The sequence below is a fragment of the Muscardinus avellanarius genome (genome assembly GCF_963383645.1).
Source record: "Muscardinus avellanarius genome assembly, chromosome: 8".
Lineage (NCBI taxonomy): Eukaryota > Metazoa > Chordata > Mammalia > Rodentia > Gliridae > Muscardinus > Muscardinus avellanarius.
Window position 1 is genome coordinate 117,974,866 of NC_137794.1, and position 27,172 is coordinate 118,002,037.

The 27,172-nt window shown below is 48.7% G+C and overlaps 1 protein-coding gene across 1 annotated transcript in view; it reads right to left on the reverse strand.

Annotated features, from left to right (window-relative positions):
• WDR27 (WD repeat domain 27) overlaps positions 1 to 27,172 on the reverse strand; it is a gene marked incomplete at its 3' end in the record, with an annotated part of 160,906 nt that overhangs the window by 121,027 nt on the left and 12,707 nt on the right. Inside the window, exons 11-21 of the mRNA XM_080700174.1 lie at positions 25,209 to 25,312; positions 23,396 to 23,604; positions 23,123 to 23,244; positions 22,349 to 22,431; positions 20,051 to 20,295; positions 19,567 to 19,586; positions 15,217 to 15,294; positions 14,228 to 14,325; positions 13,108 to 13,197; positions 8,716 to 8,837; positions 7,347 to 7,480 (exon numbers count right to left, since the gene is read on the reverse strand). Of these exons, the coding sequence (XP_080556300.1) occupies positions 7,347 to 7,480; positions 8,716 to 8,837; positions 13,108 to 13,197; positions 14,228 to 14,325; positions 15,217 to 15,294; positions 19,567 to 19,586; positions 20,051 to 20,295; positions 22,349 to 22,431; positions 23,123 to 23,244; positions 23,396 to 23,604; positions 25,209 to 25,312 (1,305 nt within the window). The remainder of the gene's footprint in view (positions 1 to 7,346; positions 7,481 to 8,715; positions 8,838 to 13,107; positions 13,198 to 14,227; positions 14,326 to 15,216; positions 15,295 to 19,566; positions 19,587 to 20,050; positions 20,296 to 22,348; positions 22,432 to 23,122; positions 23,245 to 23,395; positions 23,605 to 25,208; positions 25,313 to 27,172) is intronic.

Genomic DNA, 27,172 nt, shown 5'->3' on the forward strand with positions numbered 1-27,172 from the left:
AAGAAAGCCGTTATGGATGCCAGGACACTGGAGATGCAGACAAAACTTATCTAAATGCACTGGAACTTATGGAAAAATTCGCCGTGAAAGAGGACTGCTATTTCTCTATATTGTTAAGAATCTCAGACATCACATATAAGGAGAGAGTTTAGCGGAGACCAAGGAGAAACGCGGTGTTGAAAGAGTTCTCCGCGATGGTGGTAGAGACTTGTATTCAGGAGAAGCAGAAACCGGATCTTACCAACTTTATTTTTTTGTAGAAATTACACCAAATGTCGAATGCTACCATCACGCATGCTTAGGAACACTGGACAACATTCAGAGTGGAAAAAGAGCCTGGGAAGGATTTGAAACGGTGGAGGCAGTGGCAATGCCAGTGGCCAATACTCAGGGGAGGCAGAGATCTGATACATTACACCTGGAACCTTTGAAATAATAACCACAGAGACAGTGATCGGAACCTGCTGAGGGGTTAGGCGGGCACCGGGGCCAGTGGCTGACATCGGAGCTTGCTGTGAGGCAAGGCCACTACTGAGGCCTCCGTGGCCGAGATTGGAACCTGCAGAGGGGTTATACCGATGCTGGGGCCAGTGAGGCCGGCATTGGAGCCTGCCATGAGACAAGGCTTATGCTAGGGCCTCCGAGGTTGGGTCCGGAACCTGCTGAGGGGTTAGGCCGGTGCTGGGGCCAGCGAGGCCGGCATCGGAGCCTGCCATGAGGCAAGGCCGGTACTGGGGCCTCCGAGGTCAGGATAAGAGCCTGCTGAGGGGTTAGGCCGGTGCTGGGGCCAGCGAGGCCGGCATCGGAGCCTGCCATGAGGCAAGGCTGGTACTGGGGCCTCAGAGGCCAGGATAAGAGCCTGCCGAGGGGTTAGGCCAGTGCTGGGGCCAGTGAGGCCGGCATCGGAGCCTGCCGTGAGGCATGACCAGTGCTGGGGCCTCCAAGGCTGGGATCGGAGCCTGCCGAGGGGTTAGGCCGGTGCTAGGGCCAGCGAGGCCGGCATCGGAGCCTGCCTTGAGGCAAGGCCGGTACTGAGGCCTCCGAGGCCGGGATAAGAGCCTGCCGAGGGGTTAGGCCGGTGCTGGGGCCAGTGAGGCCGGCATTGGAGCCTGCCGTGAGGCAAGGCCAGTACTGGGGCCTCGAGGCCAGGATAAGAGCCTGCTGAGGGGTTAGGCCAGTGCTGGGGCCAGCGAGGCCGGCATCGGAGCCTGCCGTGAGGCATGACCAGTGCTGGGGTCTCTGAGGCCAGGATAAGAGCCTGCCGAGGGGTTAGGCCAGTGCTGGAGCCAGTGAGGCCGGCATCGGAGCCTGCTCAGAGGCAAGGCCAGTACTGGGGCCTCCGAGGCCAGGATAAGAGCCTGCCGAGGGGTTAGGCCGGTGCTGGGGCCAGTGAGGCCGGCATCGGAGCCTGCTCAGAGGCAAGGCCGGTACTGGGGCCTCCGAGGCCAGGATAAGAGCCTGCCGAGGGGTTAGGCCGGTGCTGGGGCCAGCGAGGCCGGCATCGAAGCCTGCCGTGAGGCATGACCAGTGCTGAGGCCTCCGAGGCCGGGATCGGAGACTGCCGAGGGGTTAGGCCGGTGCTAAGGCCAGTGAGGCCGGCATCGGAGCCTGCCTTGAGGCAAGGCCGGTACTGGGGCCTCGAGGCCAGGATAAGAGCCTGCTGAGGGGTTAGGCCGGTGATGGGGCCAGCGAGGCCGGCATCGGAGCCTGCCTTGAGGCATGACCAGTGCTGAGGTCTCCGAGGCCGGGATCGAAGCCTGCCGAGGGGTTAGGCCGGTGCTGGGGCCAGTGAGGCCGGCATCGGAGCCTGCCGTGAGGCAAGGCCGGTACTGGGGCCTCGAGGCCAGGATAAGAGCCTGCTGAGGGGTTAGGCCGGTGATGGGGCCAGCGAGGCCGGCATCGGAGCCTGCCTTGAGGCATGACCAGTGCTGGGGTCTCCGAGGCCGGGATCGGAGCCTGCTGAGGGGTTAGGCCGGTGCTGGGGCCAGTGAGGCTGGCATCGGAGCCTGCCGTGAGGCAAGGCTGGTACTGGGTCCTCCGAGGCCAGGATAAGAGCCTGCCGAGGGGTTAGGCCGGTGCTGGGGCCAGCGAGGCCGGCATCGGAGCCTGCCATGAGGCAAGGCCGGTACTGGGGCCTCCGAGGCCAGGATAAGAGCCTGCCAAGGGGTTAGGCCGGTGCTGGGGCCAGTGAGGCCGGCATCAGAGCCTGCCGTGAGGCATGACCAGTGCTGGGGTCTCTGAGGCCGGGATCGGAGACTGCCGAGGGGTTAGGCCGGTGCTGGGGCCAGTGAGGCCGGCATCGGAGCCTGCCGTGAGGCAAGGCTGGTACTGGGGCCTCCGAGGCCAGGATAAGAGCCTGCTGAGGGGTGAGGCCGGTGCTGGGGCCAGCGAGGCCGGCATCGAAGCCTGCCTTGAGGCATGACCAGTGCTGGGGCCTCCAAGGCCGGGATCGGAGCCTGCCTTGAGGCAAGGCCGGTACTGGGGCTTTGAGGCCAGGATAAGAGCCTGCCGAGGGGTTAGGCCGGTGCTGGGGCCAGCGAGGCCGGCATCGGAGCCTGCCGTGAGGCATGACCAGTGCTAGGGTCTCCGAGGCCGGGATCGGAGCCTGCCGAGGGGTTAGGCCAGTGCTGGGGCCAGTGAGGCCGGCATCGGAGCCTGCCGTGAGGCAAGGCTGGTACTGGGGCCTCCGAGGCCAGGATAAGAGCCTGCCGAGGGGTTAGGCCGGTGCTGGAGCCAGTGAGGCCGGCATCGCAGCCTGCTGTGAGGCATGGCCGGTGCTGGGACCTACGAGGCCAATATCAGAGCCAGCCGAGGGGTTAGGCCGGTGCTGGGGCCAGCGAGGCCGGCACCTGAGCCTGCCATTAGTCAAGGCTGGTACTGGGGCCTCCGAGCCCGGGATTGGAACCTGCCGAGGGGTGAGGCCGATGCTGGGCCAGCGAGGCCAGCATCGGAGCCTGCCATGAGGCAAGGCCCGTACTGGGGCTTCCGAGGCCAGGATAACAACCTGCAGAAGGGCTAGACCGGTGCTGGGGCCAGCAAGGCCGGCATCAGAGCCTGCCGTGAGGCGAGGCCAGCATCGGAGCCTGCCGTGAGACATGGCCAGTGCTGGGGCCTCCTAACCCGGGAACGGAACCTGCCGAGGTGTTAGGCTGGTGCTGGGGCCAGCGAGGCCGGCACCAGAGCCTGCCATGAGGCAAGGCTGGTACTGAGGCCTCCGAGCCCGGGATTGGAGCCTGCCCAGGGGTGAGGCCGATGCTGGGGCCAGCAAGGCCGGCATTGGAGCCTGCCGTGAGGCAAGGCCACTCCTGTGGCCTCCAAGGCCAGGACCGAAGCCAGCTTAGGGGTTAGACCGGTGCAGGGGCCAGCGAGACTAGACCTGGGGCCTCCCATGAGGCAAGGCCGCTGCTTGAGCTAGCGAGGTCTGGATCAGTCCACTGAGTAGCCAGGCCACTACTGGGACCATCAAGAGTGGGATCGGTACTTGCAATGCAGCATGCACAGAGAAATATCGCAGAAAATATAAATCAGACGCTTCTCTTAATCAGCAATAACTAGGAGGAAAAGGGCAACAGGAAGAGGTTGAGCTATAGAAAGGGCCCTATAGTGAAGCAACTAATGTGACCAATCAGAGGGTATGTAATACTGGAGGACGGAGCCTCTTTAAAACGCAGGAGGTACATAAACAAATGTATCAAAGTAAATCACCAAAGAAGTGTGCGATGGAGGGAGGGGGAGGGAATGGGATGGGGGCTGAAGGAGGGCTAATTGGATGATGTGTGCTTGTATATCCTCTCAAGTCTTGTACTCCAATGTGATTGATATATGACTACAATGCACCAATTTAAAAAATAAATTAATAAAAAAAATAAAATAAAATAAAATAAAAAAGTTTGAAGCCTCAGCAACCTAGCAAGACCTTGTTTACAAATAAGAAGGGCTAGAGTGTGGGTAGAAGGCCCCTGGATTTAATCTCCAGAACAAAAGAAAAGAAAACAAAGCCAGCAGCAGTGGCAGGCTTCTAATCCTAGCATTCTAGAGGCTGAGACAGGAGGATCTCAATTCACGGACAGCCTCAGCTACTTAGTGAGGCCCTTTGCAACTCAGTGAGATTCTGTTTCAAAAATAAAGAATAAAAATTGGGCTGAGGATGTAGCTCAGAGGTCAAATGCCCCTGGTTCCATCCACAGACCTGGAAAGAAAGAAAGAAAGAAAGAAAGAAAGAAAGAAAGAAAGAAAGAAAGAAAGAAAGAAAGAAAGAAAGAAAGAAAGAAAGAGAAAGAGAAGAAAGGAAACAAAAATAGCAAAGTATGAGTCTTTGTCCGAGCTAGGTGCAGCGACACCGCTATCTCTGACTCCCCGTGCACATCTGTCACTGAGGTATTTTAATTTTACCTTTGTATTATAAATTGTGATCATCCCCGTAAAGTGACTGGAAGATGGTACGCAGTGATGACTCAGGTCTCTTTAAATCCTCCAGAGTCTCCGACATGCCACACACAGGCCATGAGCACTCATCAGCAAGAGGATAAGCTCATGGGCCCTGGGCTGCTTGGCTCTCACCGCAAATGGCGGATGAGATGCTTCTTAAAACATGGCACCTGACTTCCGGGAAGATGGCGACCGAGAAAAGCGGGGCTTAAGAGCCCCGCTAACAAGAAATCTCCATTACCACAAAATCAGCGCCTTTCATAGCCAGAAAACACCATCACCAGTGAAACAAAAAATCACCAGGCTCCAGAGAGAAAGCGGACTGAGAACAGAGCCACAGAGGAGATACACCGGCCTCACGCCCGAGGCCGCGCCGAGGTGAGCCACTGCGGAACAGCCAGGCGGGATTTCTCCGTGCAGAGAGCATCTAAAGCTCCCAGTGGCCGAGCTCAGCACACGCTGCAGGGATTCAGAGTGGAAATCAAAACCAAGAAGAAAAACACCAGCCCCACAGCCGAGGGCGTAGCAGCAGCGCCATATTGCCACCGGTGGCAACAGCACCGAATTCAGCGAGGCCAGTACAGCTACATCTGCGTACTCAAGAACAGTGAGTCAAATTGTGGGCCACAGAGGAGAAATCCCAGTACTGTACTCCCTGGGACTTGACCCAGTGGGGGAGGGGCGGTGGCAGAGATATCACACCATAGGAGAACGTGCAACCTGGCACACCCCACAGTCTAAAGCAGCCTCTATCGACTCTCTGGGTCGGAGACTCTGTGCTACAACCCAGTAAAGGAGTAGTGGGGTCTGAGATACTACTGACTCGAGATCCAGAACACCTTAAGTGAAGTCATAGTGACCCAAGGGAAGAACCCAGAGAAGGCACAAACTTCCGAAATCATGGGGAAGAGGAATAATACTGGAGCAATAAATGCCCACAACCCCACAACATCAGAACCCGATAAAACAGAAAATCAGAGATTTCTAGAAGATCAAATCAGGAAAATAACTGTAGAAATAATAGAGGTGCTTCGAAAAGAACTCAGAGAGAGCCAAAAAGAGATAAAGGATGCAATTAATGAGGTAAAGGCCTCAATTCAAAGCACAAACAACTGATTAGAACACATGGAGAACAGAATCTCGCTCTTAGAAGATGAGCAATCCAAAAATGAACGCATAGTTTCTAATCTAGAAAAAAATATCCGACAGCAGGAATCTGATATTGAAGAAATATGGACCCATTTTAAGAGAGCTAACCTAAGAATAATTGGAATAGAGGAGGGAAAAGAAGGTGAAACCAAAGGGATCAACAATCTCTTCAAGGAAGTAATAGCAGAAAATTTTCCAAACATAGAGCAAAAGGTTGATACACAGATCCAGGAAACTTATAGAACTCCCTTTAGACAGGATCGGAGAAGAGGATTCCCACGCCACATAATTGTCAAAATGACCAATGTGGAAGCCAAGCAGAGAATCTTAAAGGCAACAAAAACAAAGGGCCAAGTGACATTCAGAGGCAAACCAATTAGAATCACTCCAGACTTCCCAAACCAAGTCATGAGAGCCAGAAGGGCTTGGAGTAACATATTCCAAACTCTGAAAGAAAACAACTTCCAGCCAAAAATGTCCTACCCAGCAAAACTTTCTATCAAATTAGATGGAGAAATAAGAAGCTTCCATGACAAACAGAAACTGAAGGAATTTATGTCTTCAAAACCAGCGCTAGAGAAAATACTCAAAGAGATTAACTACAAAGAAGAAATAGGTAACACACTCCAGAACTAGAGAAACAAGATTTTCCATCCAACAGACAACTAAGATTGGTAATCTGTGGAGATTCATTATTTATGTTAGTTTTTTACCTATCTCTAAAGGGTATTGTTTGCCTTTATTGTTGTTAATTTTTAGGATTTCTAGTTGGAATATTAATATACCTTCAGATATAGCAATTGGAAATATTTTATCCCATTCTATTAGTAACTGTTAACTCTGTTTACATTGTCTTTGGATATACAATATTTTTTTATTTTTTAGGGAGTTTATATACTCTTCTGTTGCCTGTGCCATTGAAATCATAACCAAGAAATCACTGCCAATTTCAATGTTGTGAGGTTTTATGACCCAGATTTTCTCCTAAAAGTTTATAGTCTTAAGATTTATATTTAGGTCTATTATCTATTTTGAGTTAATATTTGTATATGGGACTAGGTAAGGGTCCAATTTTATTCTTTTCCATGTAATTATTATTTTTTAACAATATTTAGTTAAAAGATTAATATTTCCACCACCAAATGTTCGTGGAAACCTTGTCAAAAATAACTTGACAATATAGGGAAGAATTTAGCTCTAGGCTTTTATTTAACTCCAATGGTTTATATATCTGCCTTCAGAATAGTACTACACTGTTTCAATTATTGTAGCTTTATATGGTTTGAAATCAGAAAATATATATCTTCTAGCTTTGTTCTTTTTCAAGATCGTTTTGGGTACCTAGAGTCCATATTTCACAGTAGGATAGATTTTTTTCTGAAAAATAAATATATAAATATATGATAGTTTCACCTAAAAAATAGAAAAAAAATATTCTCTGGTAAGAAAGAAAGCAAAAAGAAATATTGAAATGTTATCTTTAAGTCATCAAAAGCTTGGTATCAGACAAATGAAACTGTTATGTGAGATTATCATTTTTAATTTTAGATAAATTGCCATAATACTAGATGTCAACTACTAAGCCAAGCATGAGAGGTAGGGATAGGGAGAGAATGGGGTAGGGATTGGGTGGGGGCTGACTGGGAAAAGTGTGCATGTATGTCTACAAAAGTATGTATCCTACTATGATGTATGAATACAGTGCACCAATAAAAAAAAAAAAAACATGGCACCTCCCATGTAGAACTTGCCTGGGAGGGCACACTTACCTTCTGATCTCGTCTCTGCAGGTGTCCATGTGGTACTCAAGCAGCTGAAGCTCAGGGCCCGAAGATGACAGGATGAAAGTGTCCACGTAGTAGAACTGCGCACACCGCGGGGGCCTCGGAAATGTGCCTGCACCCTGTGCAGCACATGCACAGCTCACCACGTCCTGTCCAGACTTGTACTCAGGGGGCCCAGTCTCCACCTCCACCCTCGTCTACAGCGCCCCACACCCTCAGACCCAGCTACCACAACACCTGCCTTGAATTCTGCCCACTTCAAAACTTAAAGTAAAAGGAAAAAAAGGTTGCAATAACTGAAGTTTAACAATAGCAAGGATCTCAATAGAGTTGACATTTCAAATCCATTTTAAAGCATGGTTCTGTGTGTCTGCTCTCACAAGAACAGCACACAGCCAGTAACACCTACTCACACCCAACACAAAAGTACTACAGCCTGGAGGCACCCCTCCCCTAAAGTGCCACCAACAGCCTCCGCCGGTGGTTGGGGTCCTAACCATGGCTTGCTCTCCTGTCTTCTGAGCACAGAGGCTTTCCTCTAGACGGAGTCATGTCCCATGAACCCACTAGAAGTTGAAATGTTTTCAACACACTAACCTGCACCCATCATGGCTCAGCTACCTGGTGCCCTGCAGAGCTCTGGCCCTGGCCCCTGGGCGCTGATGGAGCCAAGCTCCTGCCGCCGCCCAGTGCTGTCAGAGAGGAACAGATCGCAAGCCCAGGAGAAGACTCAGTTCAAATCAAGGAACAGTTTCTACGAGTGCACATCACTTTCACAGCGTCCGAAGTCAAGCCATGGGGTCAAAGGCCCCCAGATTCAACCTTTGAAAGCCTCACACCTCTTCTGACCGTGTTGCCGGCCCACCAGGCCACAGCCTCACAACCCCACTGAGTCTTGTACCGCTGCCCCTTCTCCTGCCTCCGTTATTACACACTTTACGTCCTTACTGTCCTATTCTATCTCTAAATAGCCTTGCGTAAGTTCACTAAAACACGTCATTTTACTCCCCAAAGCACCCTTCCTCCACAAACCATCCTCTTGACCATCATTAGTAATAGTGTAATACACTAGTATAAAATCACATTGATCTGGATTTAAAATTGAACCAATAATTCAGCTTGCATGGTTTACCATCTGCAGACCATAACCCATGTGAGAACGAGTTAAATGCACGTAACTTGCACAGGTGGGTGGTGCACTTGTGCTTCTTTATGCGTGTAAGAAACTAATCAATCACCAATTTCCATTGCACTGAAGCCAGCCCTGATGTGTGACTGTTTCCTACCACGAGGGGCTATGGTGCAGCTGGGACCCCGCTCAGGCTGCTGACAGGCAGGCCCACGCACACCTTACCAGAAGCAGCAGGAGCTCCCTTCTGTGGGCTGACCACACCCTCAGCGTCTGGTCCTGGGCCACAGAGAGCAGCCACCTCCCACTGTGGCTCCAGGCAATGGTGCTCACCGCTCCATCATGACCTGATGGTGGGAAGAGAGGAGTGCTGGGCAGAGCAGGCGCCTTTCTCCAGAAGCAGCGTGGCTTTTCCCGAGTGCAGTGATGCCACAGACCGCGGCCCATGTGGGGGTTGGAGGGGGGTGCAGATCCAGCCTTACTAGCACGGCTTCAGAAGGACAGCTCTCTGAAACCTCTAATCTCTTAAAACACAAAGTTCACATTCACATGTGCATCTGTATATGTGTGTCTCAAGAGAGGAACATTGTAAAATGCACTTTATATTATAAAACAGTATGGAGACTTGTGGTCTTCATGATAATGTATCAGTATTTTAAAGAGCTGTTTTAGTATTCAAGGAGGGAGGGAAGAGGAGTCACAATCCTTTGCCACGAACAATGTGGGTCTAGATGTGCAGAGGGTCATTTGAAAGGCTGGCTTCTGAAGTGTCCGCGCCCAGCAGACCCGTGCACTAGGCACGTCAACTCCACTGATGATATGCAGGCAGGCAGGGGTGCTCCAGCTGCTCCTGGACACTGTCCTGTCTGGTGCCCCTCACCCTGTGGCCCTCCACCTTCTGCCGGGAGGTATGGTACCTTGGGGCTCCTGACTGTCCTGTGCTCAGCCTCTCGGCAAGCCCCAAATCAAGGGAGGCCAATGTTATGCACCCTCCTTGGGCTACGCCACTGGAGTGCTCTAGGGAGCAGGAGAGCTGGGAGAGGAGACGTGGGCAGCAGGTCAGGGCAGAACCAGAGGAGAGGCAAGGTGGGTCCGAGAGTGAGTGGAGAGATGGAGGCACGTAACGGGGCCTTGGTGCAAGGATAGCACAGCACGCACCACAGGCCACGCACCCAGACAACCCAGGAGTTGTGCCCACTCTGCGGAGAGAGCCGCGGGCACCTGTCATTGGGGCTGAGAGGCTGAGCCCAGCAGGGATGTCCCACTCCAGGGTGGTCTGAGCATGTGAGCTACACACAACTTTAAGATCAAACACTGGATCAGTATTGTAAAATTACATTGGCCAGAAACTGCCAAAATAAAAATGGAAAAACCAGCAACGATTTCTCAATAAGTATGTTTTGAGACACAGCAAAATCTGACCACAGAGAAACATGAAATAGCTTTGCTGCCCTCTTGTGTCAAGTTCTGGAAGTTTTTTGTTTGTTTGTTTTGGGGAGTTTGTTTGTTTGTTTGTTTTGGTGTTACTGGGGTTCCTTCTACCTCCGGGTTACACTCCCAGACCTATTTTACACTTTTTTTTTTTTGGAAACAGGGTCTCTTAAGCCAGAGAGGCTGGCTTCGAACCAGCACGATACTCCTGTCTCCGCCTCCCAAGCACGGGGATCACAAGTGTGCGCCACCATGCCCGGCAAGTTCTGGAAGTTTTAACAGAAGTTCCAAGGCCCAGCTAAAAACAAAAGCCACTCAAGACAATCACAAGTAGCTGAGGTAAGAAGCCTGGTGGCACACACAGGTAGTCCCCACGCTTGGGAGGCTGAGACAGGAGGATCACACAGGTTCGAAGCCAGCCTCAGCTACTTAGTGAGGCTCTCGGCAACTTAGTGAGACCCTGCTTCCAAATAAAATATTAAAAAGAAAATAGGTCTGGAAGTATAGCCCGGAGGTAGAAAGCCCCTGGGTTCCAACCCTACTACCACAACAACAACAAAAAAAAATTAAGAACAAAAGAGAAGCATGGCTTCCTGGCAACGAACCCATGTTGTGGGGCACCTGGGACACCTGCCGTGTCCAGACCTCTGCAGCTTGGAGGAGGTGTGGCCACTCAGAACGCCCTCCCTCCCTGGAGGTGGCCATGGCCCCACTGGCTCCCATGACTGCATTTCCAGCCACGCAGCCTTCTCCCCTCCACAGCCAAGGCAGGACGCTCAACCCCATCTCCAACACCCAAGCACAGGTGCGGGGCCCGGGGGAAGAGGAGATGCAGAGATCCCAGCCGTCAACCTTGGCGGGCCAGACGTTTCTCCTAGTCCTTCATCCTCCTCTCTGCCCCGGGCCACGGCCTCCATCTCTAGAGTGAGCACAACCCCGGCAGCAAGGAGTCAAGGGTGGAGGACACCGCACACCCACCCCAGCACCACAGGCAGGGCCCAGGATGGAGCTACCTACTCCCACCTTGCTGAACAGGAGCCCTGCCCTCCCCAGCCCGAGACACAGGGGCACTGCAGCCTGAGGGAAGCAGGCCACTCCAGAGCCCCACTGAGCACATGGCAGGTGAGACACCAAGCCCCTTGGTCCTCCTCTCTCCCACTGCATTACTGCTGTCAAATGTGTTTCCCAGATACATCATCCCTCCAGAACCCAACAACACGGCCTCCTACTCCTCATGCCTGACTGTCTGATGAGTTGCCATACTTCAGAGACAGGGAACAAAGAGGATTCTGACACTCCAGCAGAGCTAGAGTTGCAATCCCCAGGACAAGGGTCCCTGCCGGAGAGAACCTATGAAGTTCAGATGGGCCGCCACACCGCAGGGGTCTCGGGTGCCGCCCAATCACAAGTGGGGCAACAGGCAGGGACCTGGGAGGAGGAGGCAGGAAGCTCCAACCTGTCCTCACATGCCACGATCAGGCTTCTGGAATGCCTGACGCAGCCCAGGCCCCTCCATGGTTCCTGTGGAGACCCCATTCTCTGCCCAACACGCGCCTGGCAGAAAGGGTGGAATTGAGCACTCACAGCCACGATTCTTGTATGAGACACTTTCTTGTGGAAAACATTCTGAACCGTAGAGCACAATCACAGAATGTAGTGGTGTGGATCTGAAATGTCCCTAAGCCCTCACGGAAACAAGGTAGTGATGTTGGGAGTGGGCTTGGTTGTTAAGAGGGTTTGGGGTGTGTGGCTGGGCTTAGGTGGTGCCTCCAAGCTGAGGCTTGGACACAGGTGGTCAGCCATGTGGGTCGGCCTCCAGTCTTACCCTGCCATCGGTCTGCCCCACGACCTCCCAGCTCCTCACCTCCTCCACCCTCCTGCGCTTCCTGACCCACACTCCTCCCTCACTCTTCTGCTTCCGGCCAACTTTGGAGCGAAGCCTTGTGCTCCCTTCCCACCGCTGCCATGCCGAGAGCTACAGTGCCCAGCCTCACATGGCCTGAACCAAATCCTCGAGGAAACCCTGAGCAAATAATCTTCCTTCTGTTGCATTACATGGACTGTAAAATGCAAGCCCTTGGACTATGGCAGTGAGGGCACGACCAAGACACAGAAGCCCTGGAGCCAGTAAGGGTCACAGTAGTTTCTCATACTCTGGAGGAGACTCTCCTCTTATACCTATCATGTTCTCCCAGACTGATGAAATGGCAACACCCAGTTTCCTGTTGTTTGGACAGATGCCAAGACACTAATCCTGTGTTCAAAATTGAATCCCTGACTACTAAGCAAGGAGGTACACACAATCAACAGTTACAACAGCAACACATGCACTTTCCCCAAAATAGAAACAGCATATGTTTGTAAAGATGAGCTTAAATGCGCAGTATTTTTTTTTAATTAAGTGAGAAGCCCTTTATATGATGGTAAGACATGGAGAAACCTCACAAACAACATGAGGCCATTCAAGTCAGCTCTCACCAGACGCTTCCTGGCATGGAGCAGGAGGCCTGGGGCCTTCATGGCATATGGAGGCTAATAACATGGGCCAGGGCCAGGGCCAGGTAAGATGAGGCAGTGTGTGGCTGCCAGGCAGACATGCTCCCCACCAGGGGACGAGCCCTTCCCTGTGAGGGTGCAGAAGCTGAGGCTTGGACACAGGTTGGCAGCCATGTGGGTCGCCCTCCAGTCTTACCCTGCCATGGGTCTGCCCCACGACCTCCCAGCTCCTCACCTCCTCCACCCTCCTGTGCTTCCTGACCCTCACCAGCAAAGGACTGGCCAAAGATTTCTCTGTCTGTATGTCTGTGTTTAGTAAAAATATCTGCCAAGCATGAGTATCAGGGACATCAGGAAGAGCCATAGGATTCTTGGTTTTAGAACAGGAATATCTGACAGTGTTATGAAAACATTACACTAATAGGGACGTCTACATACAAATCCTGCCAAATTCAATTCCAGTCGCTCAGCCCCAGTGTGGAAGTGGCTGCGGCCTTGCCCCACAGAGCCAGTGAGTTCTGTTGGCGGGAGGGCTCCATGCATCTGTTTCGCCAACCTCACCAGCCCACTCCTGCCCACACCCTGGCCCTGCGCCGCCGCTGTCTGGAGGAGTGTGCTCAGCGGCTGATGGCCAGGAATCAGGAGGCCCGCCCATAAGTTCACATTCCTTAAGATTGAGATGCACTTTACCTGAAAAGGCAGCCGGTGTTCCAGAAAGACTGGCGTTGAAGACCAGGGATAGGTGGTTGGCTAAACCACAGGCCAACCACTGTCCATCTCCTGTGTAAAGAATTAAATTCCTCTATGGAATCCCACTGACATAGCAACAAATAAGGTGGAATTGTCAGGTCACTGGATGTCAGGAGCCTAAGGGCTACGAGAACTGAGCCCAGGCTGTGGCACAGGCACCCAGGAGCACTGCCCACCCAGGACACCCAACCGGCACGAGCGCCATCCCTGCCGCGCACCAACAGGCTGGTTAAGGAGCATACTCAGCTCTGGGGTGACCTGTAAGCGTTTCCCTAGAAACACATGACAGACTTCACCATCATGCTCAAACCCAAGGTCTATACCAAACCAATGTCCCAGTCTAGGAGAGCAAGCAAGCACACCAAATATCCAAAAGATGTTTACTGGTGGCACTATATGTCAAACTTCTCACAAGTGCTCAGAAAAGCATTTGGCTGGAATTATATGAAAATGGAGGGAATTCAGCAGGGCTGTAGGCAATGACAGTCTCTGGGTGACCCACTGAAAACACTGCGGTGGGGGAGGGGGAGACCTTGCTGGCAGGAGAGGGGGTGTCTCGCCCTGTCCTGGCTGCAGGAGGAGGCAGGACAGCTGTAAGTAGCCTCATTCTGAGTCCAGCTCAGTGGGACCACCCAGGCGGAGCCATGGGCATTCTCATAGCCTCTACATTTCAAGAGTTACTGAGAGACACTGAGGTCTCAGAAGCAAAAGACAGTGAAACACGCTTGGAGACAGAGATGGAAGGGAGGTGGCTCATGGGCCAGCATCATCGCCGGCTCATCAGTCAAGTGAGCAGGCCTGGGAGGGGCCCTGTCACACCAGGCTGGCAGGCGTGGAATGGCCGAGCTCAGGGGCAGCACATGAGCACCCTGGGCCTGGTGCAAGGTGGAGTGATCTGCAGCCACCCCCACAGTCAAGGACACGGGAGCGTGGCTTCACTCTGGACTCGAATGTGTCACATAACTTCAAGTACCAAGGTTTTTTAAATGCCTTCCCAACAGGACACAGGGCAGAATAAGACCAACAAATGAAAGGAATGGTTCCCCAGGGCTTGGCCTACCTGAGTACTGGACACAGCTCACTGCACTGGGCTCCGGGGCCACGGAAACCTGCTTTCGAAGCTTGCTCGGCAGAGAAGTCTCCAGTGGGTACTCCTCACTTTGAGGTCAAAGACAATAAGAATCAAGAGATAATTCTAAGTGAGATCAGAAATAAAGTAGATTTCCCCTTACTTACATGCATGATTTCATTCTATTAAACTTAAATATATAAACTCTTATATTCAAAATCATTAAATAACTTCAAAAATTTTTTAAAGGCGTGTTTTTTAAGACGATCGTACATCACACAGTGACGAGGATATGTTCAACAATTCGTCATTGTGTGGACATCATGGACTGAACTCACAAGAGCCTGGATATACAGCTGACATACCCAGACTGCTGGGCCTAGGTCTAAATCTGGAACACTGTGATCCTAGTTGGGAGGCTAAGACAGGAGGGTAGTAGATTTACAGGGAGCCTCAGAACCTTCATGAGGCCCCCCGCAACTTAACAAGACTCTGTTTCAAAATAAAAAACAAATAGAATAGGGATAGGAGTGTAGTTCAGAGACAGAATGCCTGATCTAGGGCCATGCTAAACAAAACAACATGAGCATGCAGTTACATAAATCTAAGAAAAACAATGCAATCAAGAGGCACTGCCCATAGGAGGTGAGGTTTGGAGCTGCTCCAGTTCTCAGCCACTGTGACCTCAGAGGCTTTTAGAATAATCATTAGCCACAGTACTTTCCTAAAACTAAATTTTAATAAAAATTAAATATTTTTAATTTATTAAGGTGGTAAAAACAGCTGTGTGTCTAAAAATTATTAACATGAAACAAATCTAACAGGATACATATAATATACATATATATTTATATTTGCACACATATTTACATACAGACATATAAGTCTTATGCCTGTTTTTAAAAAATCAGCTAAAGTATTTAAAGGGTCTTTCTAAGTTATTTTGGGTTGGTTTCAAATGCACACACTAGGTTACATACCATTTGCAATTGTTCCTGAATTTTGAAGCTCTTTTGCCATCATTCTTGATGTTAGTCTTCGGTTTAAACATATTTATACTGTGAAAAGAAAACTCATGTCACTATAAAAAATTAAAATTCTAAAAACACTGCAGAGAATCAGAATAGGAGGAACATACCTCAACATCATAAAGGCAATATAAAATAGGCCCAAAGCCAACACCACATTAAATGGGGAAAAACTACAAGTTAATTCTGCTTAAAAATGAAAACAAGACAAGGATTCCACTATCACCACTCCTTTTCAATATAGCACTTGAGACTATAGCTAGAGCAATAAGACAAGAGAAGGAAATCAAAGGAATACAAATAGGAAAACAAGAACTGAAACTGTCTATTTTCAGATGACATATTTTACTTAGAAGACCCCAAAAAACTCAACCAAAGGCTTTTAGAACTGATCAACAAATTCAGGAAAGTGTCCTGATACAAAAGAAATCTTAAAAAAATCAGAAGCTTTTCTGTATGCCAACCATAAATCTACCAAAAAAAAAAAATCCAGAAAACATTTCTACTCATGATATCCCTCAAAACAATAAAATACTTAGGAATAAACCTAACCAAGGAAGTAAAATACCTCCACAATGAAAATTATACAAACACTGGAAAAGAAATGGAAGATCTTAGAAAATGGCAGGATCTCCCAGGCAGAATAAATATCATCAAAATGGTTATTCTTCCAAAAATAATCTACAGATTCAATTCAATACCCATTAAATTACCAAGGTCATTCTTCACAGACAGAAAAATCAGTCCTTGAATTCATTTGGAACAACAACAAAAAAAAAAAAACCCAGAATAACCAAAGTAGTTCTCATCGATAAGAATCATGCAGGATGCATTACAATACCTGACTTAAAACTATTCTACAGAGCCACAGAAATAAAAACACCATGGTACTGGCACAAAAGCAGACACACAGACCAGAGAAAACTCTGGAACAAATCCACACACTTACAGCTAATTGATTTTTTATAAAGGAACCAAAAATATACACTGGGAAAAAAAGCCTCTTCAACAAATGGTGTTGGCAAAACTGTTTATATATATGCAAAAAAATGGAAATAAACTCCACTTTATCAGCCTGCACAAGAGGCAATTCAAGATGGATCAAAGACCTGGAAATGAGACCAGAGACACTGCAGCTACTTGAAGAGGACATAGGACCAACACTCCAACACTTAGGCATGGGTAAACACTTCTCCAGAAAGACCCCAAAGGCACAAGAAATTAAAATGAGGATCAATACATGGGATTTCATTGAACTAAAGAGCTTCTCTGCAGCAAAGGAAACTACCAAGAACCTCAACAGCGAGCCAACAGAATGGAGGGAGATTTTGCCAGCTCGTCCTCTGACAGAGGACTAATATCTAGAATATACAGAGAACTCAAGAAACTCACCACCAAAAAAAGAACAAACAGCCCAATCAAAAAAAATGGGCAAATGAACTAAATAGACACTTCACAAAAAAGGAATACAAATGACAAAATAAATCTATAAAAAAATGTTCAACATCATTAGCAATCAAAAAGATACAAATCAAAACTACCCTGAGATTTCACCTAACCCCAATCAGAATGTCAATCATTAAAAATACAAACAACAACAAATGCTATCTGGCTAGGATATGGAAAAGTAGGATATTTAATACACTGTTGGTGAGATTGCAAACTAGTGCAACCACTTTGAAAAACAGTGTGGAAGATTTTCAGAATGGAAATGAATTTACCATACGACCCAACAATACCATTCATGCATATCTGCCCAAAAGAATGGAAACCAAAATAATGTCTATCCATGTTTGTAGCTACACAATTCACCATTGCCAAACTATGGAACCAGCCAAGATGTTCATCAACAGATGAGTGGATAACAAAACTATGAGATATGTACACAATGAAATTTTATTCGGCCATAGAGAACAAAATCGCGGGGCATGGTGGCACATGCTTGTAATCCCAGCATTCAGGAGGCAGAAACTGGAGGATCACAGTTCATGAACAGCCTCAGCTACTTAGCAAGGCCCTTCGCAACTCAGTGAGACCCTGTTTTAAAAAACTAAAATATTAAGGCCGGATGTGGTGGTGCATGCTTGTAATCCCCGTGGTTGGGAGGCGGAGATAGGAGGATGGCACAGGTTCGGAGCCAGCCACACTGGCTTCAGAGACCGTTTCAAAAAAAAAAAAAAAGTATAAAACAGGTCTGGGAGTGTAGCCCGGAGGGTTTCCAGGAACCCCAGTACCACCAAATAAATAAATAAATGATTAAAAATAGGTCTGGGGGTGTAGCTCAGAGGTAGAATGCCCCTGGGTTCCATCCATAGTACTGCAAAAAAAAAAAAAAGAATAAAATTATGTTGTTTGCAAGGGAATGGATGGAACTGGAGAACATTATGCTAAGTGAGATCAGTCAGTCACACTAAGTGAAAAGTCCATGTTCTCTGTAATATGTAGAAGCTACATAAAAACAGGACATAGGAGGAACTCCAGACAAAGGAGGAGAAGCCTTAGATGAATGAAGAAGTGACCTTACTGAGGGAGATGGGAGGGGAGGGGGAAACACCTCAATAGACAGGATGCACATACACAGACTGATCAAAGTCCATCACTGCTGAGCACGGGAAGGAGGGAAGGGGGAGGGAAGGGGTAGGCAGGGGGAAGGCTAAATGAGTGCTGTGTGCATGATGCCTCTACCACCCTGAACTTCATCAAGAGTATGATTACCATGTGCCAATAAAATTTTAAAAATTAAAATTCCAATTTCTTAAGAGATCAATGTTTTACAGGGAAAACACATGCATATACTGCACAGTGAAGGCTTTCATCTGCCTCCTCCCCCCACTGGCTACTCGCTCCCACCTCAGAGCTGTCACCAGGCAATGCCACTGACTCAGCGACCCTCTATGAAACCCTCCAATAGTACCCCAACTTCTCCTGTTAAGTCCAAGTGGCAGGGTGCCACTCAAGGCCATCAAGGTCTGGGATCTTTCTCTACCCCAGTCTCCCACATGCAGCCCTCACTTACAACACACCTTAGTGCAGTGGACCTGAGGAGTCTACACTAAATGTTAGATACCAAAATGCTGAGCCACCCCTAGGTCTGGGACATGGACTGATGCATTATTTTCTGAGGCACAAATCTAGACTTCATCTATCCATACATACATACCCATTCAACCATCATCCACCCATTCATGCTCTGATACATCCATATTTCCATCACCCCTCTCTCCATTCATTCATCTCTACATTATCCATCCCCCATCTATCATCCATCCATCCATCCATCCAGTCTCTACCCACAACCATCCCTCCCTCACCATCCCTTCTCCCATCTGTTGATTATTCTTCTCTCTCCATCCATCATCCATCTCACTTACCATCCATCCATGTCTTTATCCATTCCTTTCTCTGACTCTACACCTTTACTCATCTATCCTCTCTCCATCAATCCACCATCTACTTATCCACCATCCATCCATGCATAAGCATCTCATGAGAGGGTCTGAGGTACCAATTGCTAACCCAGGCATGAAGGACTATAAAAAAGAAATATGTAAATCACAGTCATGCTTGCTATCGGTCAGACTGAAGAGAAAGAGCGAAGCAGAAAAGGCTCACAAATTGTGATGGAGGCCGAGAGTGCTGAGTGCATGCAGGGCGACCTGGGTGTGATGGAGCCGTGAGTGCCGAGTGCCAAGTGCATGCAGGGCGACCTGGGTGTGATGGAGCCGTGAGTGCTGAGTGCATGCAGGGCGACCTGGGTGTGATGGAGCCGTGAGTGCTGAGTGCATGCAGGGCAACCTGGGTGTGATGGAGCCGTGAGTGCCGAGTGCCAAGTGCATGCAGGGTGACCTGGGTGTGATGGAGCCGTGCATGCAGGGCGACCTGGGTGTGATGGAGCCGTGACTGCTGAGTGCATGCAGGGCGACCTGGGTGTGATGGAGCCATGAGTGCCGAGTGCCAAGTGCATGCAGGGTGACCTGGGTGTGATGGAGCCGTGCATGCAGGGCGACCTGGGTGTGATGGAGCCGTGAGTGCTGAGTGCATGCAGGGCGTCCTGGGTGTGATGGAGCCGTGAGTGCCGAGTGCCAAGTGCATGCAGGGCGAACTGGGTGTGATGGAGCCGTGCATGCAGGGCGACCTGGGTGTGATGGAGCCGTGAGTGCCAAGTGCCAAGTGCATGCAGGGCGACCTGGGTGTGATGGAGCCGTGAGTGCTGAGTGCATGCAGGGCGACCTGGGTGTGATGGAGCCGTGCATGCAGGGTGACCTGGGTGTGATGGAGGCTGAGAGAGAGTCTGGGCCATACCTGGGACTGGATGTGAGGAGCTAGAGGAGGATAGGAGGGAGAGGAGAGGTCAGAGAAGTGCCAGGAAGAAGCCAGAGTGCCTACCAAAGGCCTGCTGCATGCGTTGAGTGCAGGGACTTTGCAGGGGACTCCCAGAACCAGGGCTTCCTGGGTCACTGCGTACACAGTCTAGACTTGAAGTAGTGCAGTGGGGGTTGGAGGTATCTAATTTCTATAAAGAAATTACAATTTGCTTTTGAGAAGTTCAAGGCCACAAAGGTCAAGGGAATCTCAAGATTCCCTTGCAGCTTCTCCAAATATCACGGGGCTCTCACATTCCCTGGTTGGTGGACCGTACACAGTCAGCCTTGCAAGTGTCAAATGCCTGATTCTTAGCACTCTGGTCTGAGAGCAAAGCTGTGCTCTACCAGAGAGCATTATAGTTGGACCTCAGTGGGCTACATCCTCTCAAAGTATCATCATCCCCTCCTATCCCTACACTCACCAACTTCTCACCCATCAGAATGAACCTTATTATCTGAGAAGGATTTGGTAAACACTCAGGTGCTGCCACCACAGTGACCACCACATCATAACTCCTGCATGTACCTCCGTTTAACCCTTGAGGACACGTGTGCCCCTCCTTAGACTCCACATCTACGGCACAGTTACAGTGCTGTTCTGCCACTGACACAACAGTGTGAAAGCACACACTCACCGTGGTGCTGATGTGTAACCAGATGACCTGACCTTAGTGTGGAAAACCAGGGGCTGGTCCTCCATGACACTCTGCAGAGCTGGGTGAAACAATTTAAAGAAGCAGTAAATATTTAACATCACAATTCCATTATGAACACAAAATAACATAGTCTCTCTTTGTTTTTAACAGAAAAAAATTCACATGAACAGAATGAGGTTCTAACCAAAAAAAAATTAAGAGGTTCCATACCAAAATAAAACCAGCTAATAACAGCAAGGAAGATTAAGTCAAGAGGATAAAAAGTGCCAGAAAGTAACACACTTTTTTCTTGTCTCTTAAACTACACTACTTGCAATATGCCTAATACTGAGTGGTCAGACTAGGGTGCAGCATCAGCTCTCCTGCACCGTGCTGGCACAGGGCTGCTGCTATGGAGCAAGCAGGATGGGCCTGCTGCCCTGAGACCCTCCTGCCTGGAGCTCTGACCAGGAGGCAAGAGAAGAGGCACTGTGAAGCCGAGCTCTGTGAATCCTGAAGAGCACAGCCCCTCCACCTGCTCTGCTCTGAACATAAAATGTCCCGTGGACTGCATGCCCCAAGGCAGCAGGGCCGGGGGTGTGGATTCTGAAGGCAGGGTTGTCTGGAGGTGGAGTGTTACCTGGGCTGTGGCCTTGGGGACTGCAGATGGCCTCCGTCCCCGCCCCCTGCTTCCCCTCCCACCTTCATGTCCTGAGGACCTGCGGCCCTGGCTCCTGCTTGGCAGCCGGCCTAATAGAACTCTGTATATGGACTGAGGCCCGCAGAACTCAAAGCAGATAAGTCTCCTTCCCTCTAAGTGTCTTGTGCCAGGTGCTGGGTCACAGCAGAGAGAATGCCAACTAGAAAACTTCATACATGACGTCAGCTCCACGCACCTCTATGCACAGATGACATCAGTTGTCCATGGCTTCTCTATACACAAAATGTCAACTCTGTATGGCCTCCATACACATGTATAAACTGTATACAGCCCTCTACACACATCAGCTCTACATGGCTCTCTACATAAATGATGTTAGTCCTACAAGGTCTCAGTACACACAACATCAGCTGTACACAGCCTCTCTACACAAGACACCAGTTGTACATGGCCTCTCTATACATGTGACATCAGCTCCACACGTCCTCTCTACACATGGGACATCAGCTTTACACACATCAACTGTATATGGCCCTCTACACACATGATGTCAGTGCTACGTGGCTTCTCTACATGAGCAGTGTTGACTCTACGCAGCCTCTCTACACCTGCAGCAACTCTACGTGGTCTCTATATGCAGGACTTCAGGACTACATGGTCTCTCTACCCGCACACATCAGCACTACGCAGCCGCTCTACACACACTATGTTAGCTCTACATGGCTTCTCCATACATGCCACATAAGCTATATGTGGCCTCTCTACATCTACACATGTAACATCAAATATACACAGTCTCTCTACACATGTAACATCAGCTGTACGCACCCTTGCTAAACACAGGATGTCAGCTGTACACAGCCTCTCTACAAACAGGACACACCTTACACAGCCTCTATATAAGAGTAAAGAACTAGATTTTCCATGGCACCAATACTTGATTATAAAAACTCTGGCATTACATGAATTTACCACAAATATTTTACATTTGTAAATCTCAAAATGCTTTTAGACAAATAAAACAATTTTCCAAAAGGGCTTATTTTTTACATAAACTTAGCAGTTGGTGTTCCAAATGAATATTTTATATAACATTGTAAAATGGCTTCAGAAAAATGGATAACTATCACATTGAGTGGTCCTAAAAACAGCCCCTTTGAACAGAGAAATAAGTTCCATTTATGATACTATTTCAAACGTGACGTCCCAAGGCATGTTCCAATTAAAATCAAGTGAACCTGATGAGCAGAGTATTCTGTCTTGAGGTGCACCACACCAGCAGACATGAAGAGCAAAGCAGGACAGTAGCCCGCATGCCACGCCCTGGCCCTGCTCCCACAAGCAAGTTCAAAGGCATCACAGCCTCGCTGGCCAACACAAGAGCCCGTTATGTTTGCATTTTTACGTTTCAGTATTATACTAACCAGATCGTCTTTGACTAGCAAGCTTAGTACTTTTTTCCTTAGCAGTTCCAAAATACAATGGAGAAGTTGGCAAGGCACAGGAGCTAAAATTAAAATTAAGCCATATGAGAGCAAACAGTAAAATGTGATCATTTCAGTGAAACATGTACTTTATGGACAAATGCAAATGCTGAATTCATGCAGATATGGATATGTGATATTTGGAAATAAATCTATCAAGTTAATTCTTATCCTGATTAGGAAATATATATTAAAATGTTGATATGATAAATATTAACATTTTAAAACATCAATTTACCTTAACATATTAAGTATTTTATAATGACATTCTATTTTAAAATAACATAGCATATTGTGTTAAATTATGAGCCATTTCCTTTTCAACAAGATAAAGGCACAGTTTCTTTCATATAGAGTTGACATTGATAAGAGTTTACTAAATTTTGCCTTTATTTCTCAACAGAAAAAATGAACCTAAGCAGGCCGTGGGTCACACACATGTAATGCTAGTACTTGAGAGGCTGAGGTAGGAGGACTGAAGGTTTGGGACAGCCTCAGCAATGCAGTGAGAGTCTCAGCAGCCTCTCAAGACCCTGTTTCAAAAAAGAAATTAAGAAGGGCTGGGAATGTAGCTCAGAAGCCTAATGTCCCTGGGTCCAATGTTCAGAGCCATAAGATGTATGTATATATTTTGGCAGGCAGGCAGGCAGGCAGGCCTTATCAAGGAGTCAGCTCCCAAACGTGGGAGAAACCTGGGGCTGGAGCAGACCGTACCTGGCCAGCACTGACAGTGCCTGCCCCACGCCCAGGCACAGCCGAGACCTCAGCCGAGCAGCCAGGTTGATTTCCAGCACAGCAACCCTGTTCTCAAACATGGACGTGAGCATGCACAGTGCCTGTGAGGGACAGAGCAAGACACACAAATGACCTCACTGGACAGAGGAGATGTGGCTGTGCACCCTCATCTATAATTCAAACACAGATCTGATTCAACAAAACTGGCTTCATCCATGCACACATGCACCATTCAACAAGCAAGGCAGTTACACCGAATTGTAGAGTCCAAATAATGTTCACACATAAAATCTCATTCACTGAGCCCATTGTAATAGTGTGCTGAAGAAAAGGACCCAAAGCCCAGGCAGCCACGCGGCGGAATCTGAAGGCGACCAAGGCTCTGCCACTGACCTTGTGGCCGGTGGCCTCACTCATCAGTGCACACGACCCAGCCACTCGGATGCTGAGGCTCCGGAACTCTGGAGTCGAGACAGAGATAAATAAGGATGTTAAGGGTGAGTAAGGGACCTACGGACTCGCTGGCTTGTTCACTGAAGCCAGTTGCAGGCACCCCACATACACCAGCACTGAGCCGGCGACTGGGGTGTGACCATGAGGGAGACGCAGTCTGGTGAGGAAGCCCATCCAGCGCGAGCTCAAGGGGAGTGGGATTTGCAGTGAGAGCCACAGCCAAGGTAGGGTAAGCGACCCTGAGGTGCACGGCCGGCCAGCAAGAGCAGCCAGATGAAGGAAGGCCTGAGGACCAGGAGCGGAAGGGAGGAGGGCCGCCTGTGGGCACTGGAGAGGCTGGGGCTTGGAGGGCCCTGGACGTGGGGCCAGGCCCAGCAGGGGTGGCTGGAGCTCTGAGGAGCTTCAGGGTTATAGGGAGGACTGAGGTAACCACATTTGAACGTAAGCTCCGTGGCTCTAGTACAGAAGAGAAAAGGGCTGGTGCAGTGGAAGGGACCCATGCAGCCAGGGAGTGGGCAAATTGGTGATCACCCCAGGCCTCTGGTGAAAACAGAAACTGGACACACAGAGCTGGAAAGGGCAGGGCCTGGGTCAGGGTGAGACACAGATGTAAGGGACAGCAAAGTCAACTAGAGCCACAGCCAGCGTCCAGCAGGGACTCTGACAGTGCTGAGAGAAGCCCACAGTACACAAAGTGCAAGGAGGCTGCACCCCCAGGGAGGGAGGGGCTCCCAGGGGCCCGACAAACACGTGTGCAGGAGGGAGGGGCTCTCAGGGGCCCGACACACATGTGTGCAGGAGGGAGGGGTTCCCAGGGGCCCAACACACACGTGTATGCAGGAGGGAGGGGCTCCCAGGGGCCCGACACACATGTGTGCAGGAGGGAGGGGTTCCCAGGGGCCCAACACACATGTGTATGCAGGAGGGAGGGGTTCCCAGGGGCCCGACACACACGTGTGCAGGAGGGAGGGGTTCCCAGGGGCCCAACACACACGTGTATACAGGAGGGAGGGGTTCCCAGGGGCCCGACACACACGTGTGCAGGAGGGAGGGGTTCCCAGGGGCCCAACACACACGTGTATACAGGAGGGAGGGGTTCCCAGGGGCCCGACACACATGTGTGCAGGAGGGAGGGGTTCCCAGGGGCCCGACACACATGTGTGCAGGAGGGAGGGGCTCCCAGGGGCCCAACACACATGTGTATGAAGGAGGGAGGGGTTCCCAGGGGCCCGACACACACGTGTGCAGGAGAGAGGGGTTCCCAGGGGCCCGACACACACATGTGCAGGAGGGAGGGGTTCCCAGGGGCCCGAGACACACGTGTGTAGGAGGGAGGGGCTCCCAGGGGCCTGACACACATGTAGGATGGGAGGGACCTACCAAATGTGCTGATTTTCCCTGAAGTGTCAGGAAATTCAAAACTAAAAGTTTCTTTTGGGTTTAGGACCACAGAGGATAACTTAGCATAAGCCACATACTGCTAGTGATTAAAATACTCTTCAAACTGAGAAGGCCAGGCTTTGTTGCCTAATTCTTTACTGCCCATATATTATACCAAGAAGATCTTTAAATGCATTAAATTTATCAACAATTATTAAACTTATGATCTTACCCTTGAAATGCAAAACATCTTCTAATTCAAAGTTTGCCAAGTTAAATATGAATAAACCAGTTGAACTTCCAATCCACAAGCATTTGGAGTTCTCAGAAGATAAACTAATGTAAAAGAAAAAGACAGTCAGCAGCCTCTCTGTCAGGGTTAGTTCAGAGTACCGCCAGGGACCAGCCGCAGAGCAGTCAGCCTGACCTCCTGTGCCTGCAGGCCTGGGGTGGGCCAGCGGGGCATGCTGGACTCCCAGAGCCAACCCCATTCAGCAAGCTGCCCCCTCTCTCTTCCTGTTAGAGAACCAGAGTCCCCGTAGCTGCACCCTTCATCTCAGGAGAAGGGGACTCTGCTCTCACACACTGACAAGTCCCAGTGGGACGGTGCTGCCCTGCGTGGCCCCGTATCTGTAACATTTCCACTCAACATGGAAATCACTAGTACATTTTCAGTGTGCAAGTTTAATCTTAACTGTGTGTGTGGTACACAGGAGAACAGGGAAGTTTAGGCTGTCTAATGCCACACCCCTTTTTAAGGTGAAGTCCCATCACAGAGGTAAAGCTCTGTCCAAATTTTGGTGAGAAAAATTTAAACCATCTAATTTTTTGTGTGTGTGTGGTACTGGGGTTCCTGGAAGCCCTTCTACCTCCGGACTACACTCCCAGACCTATTTTATACTTTTTTTTAATTTTTGGAAACAGGGTCTCTTTTTTTTAATTTTTTTATTTTTTTATTGGTGCACTGTATTCATACATCATAGTGGGATACAAACTTTTGTAGACATACATGCACACATCACCCAGTCAGCCCCCACCCGATCCCCACCCCATTCTCTCCCCATCCCTCCTTCCCATGCTTGGCTTAGTGGTTGACCTCTAGTATTATAGCAATTTATCCAAAATTAAATATGATAATCTCACATAACAGTTTCATTTGTCTGATACCAAGCTTTTGAAGACTTAAAGATAACATTTTAATATTTCTTTTTGCTTTCTTTCTTACCAGAGAATATTTTTTTCTATTTTTTTAGGTGAAACTATCATATATTTATATATTTATTTTTCAGAAAAAAATCTATCCTAATATGGAATATGGATTCTAGATACCCAAAAAGATCTTGAAAAAGAACAAAGCTAGAAGATATATATTTTCTGATTTCAAACCATATAAAGCTACAATAATTGAAACAGTGTAGTACTGTTCTAAAGGCAGATATATAAACCATTGGAGTTAAATACAAGCCTAGAGCTAAATTCTTCCCTATATTGTCGTTATTTTTGACAAGGTTTCCACGAACATTTGGTGGTGGAAATATTAATCTTTTAACTAAATATTGTTAAAAAATAATAATTACATGGAAAAGAATACAATTGGACCCTTACCTAATCCCATATACAAGTATTAACTCAAAATAGATAAAAGACCTAAATATAAATCTTAAGACTATAAACTTTTAGAAGAAAATCTGGGTCATAAAACCTCACAACATTGAAATTGGCAGTGATTTCTTGGATATGATTTCAATGGCACAGGCAACAGAAGAGTATATAAACTCCCTAAAAAATAAAAAAATATTGTATATCCAAAGACAATGTAAACAGAGTTAAAAGTTACTAACAGAATTGGATAAAATATTTCCAAATGCTATATCTGAAGGTATATTAATATTCCAACTAGAAATCCTAAAAATTAACAACAATAAAGGCAAACAATACAATTTAGAGATAAATAATGAATCTCCACAGATAATCAATCTTAGTTGTCTGTTGGATGGAAAATCTTGTTTCTCTGGTTCTGGTGTGTGTTACCTATTTCTTCTTTGTAGTTAATCTCTTTGAGTATTTTCTCTAGCGCTGGTTTTGAAGACATAAATTCCTTCAGTTTCTGTTTGTCATGGAAGCTTCTTATTTCTCCATCTAATTTGATAGAAAGTTTTGCTGGGTAGGAAATTTTTGGCTGGAAGTTGTTTTCTT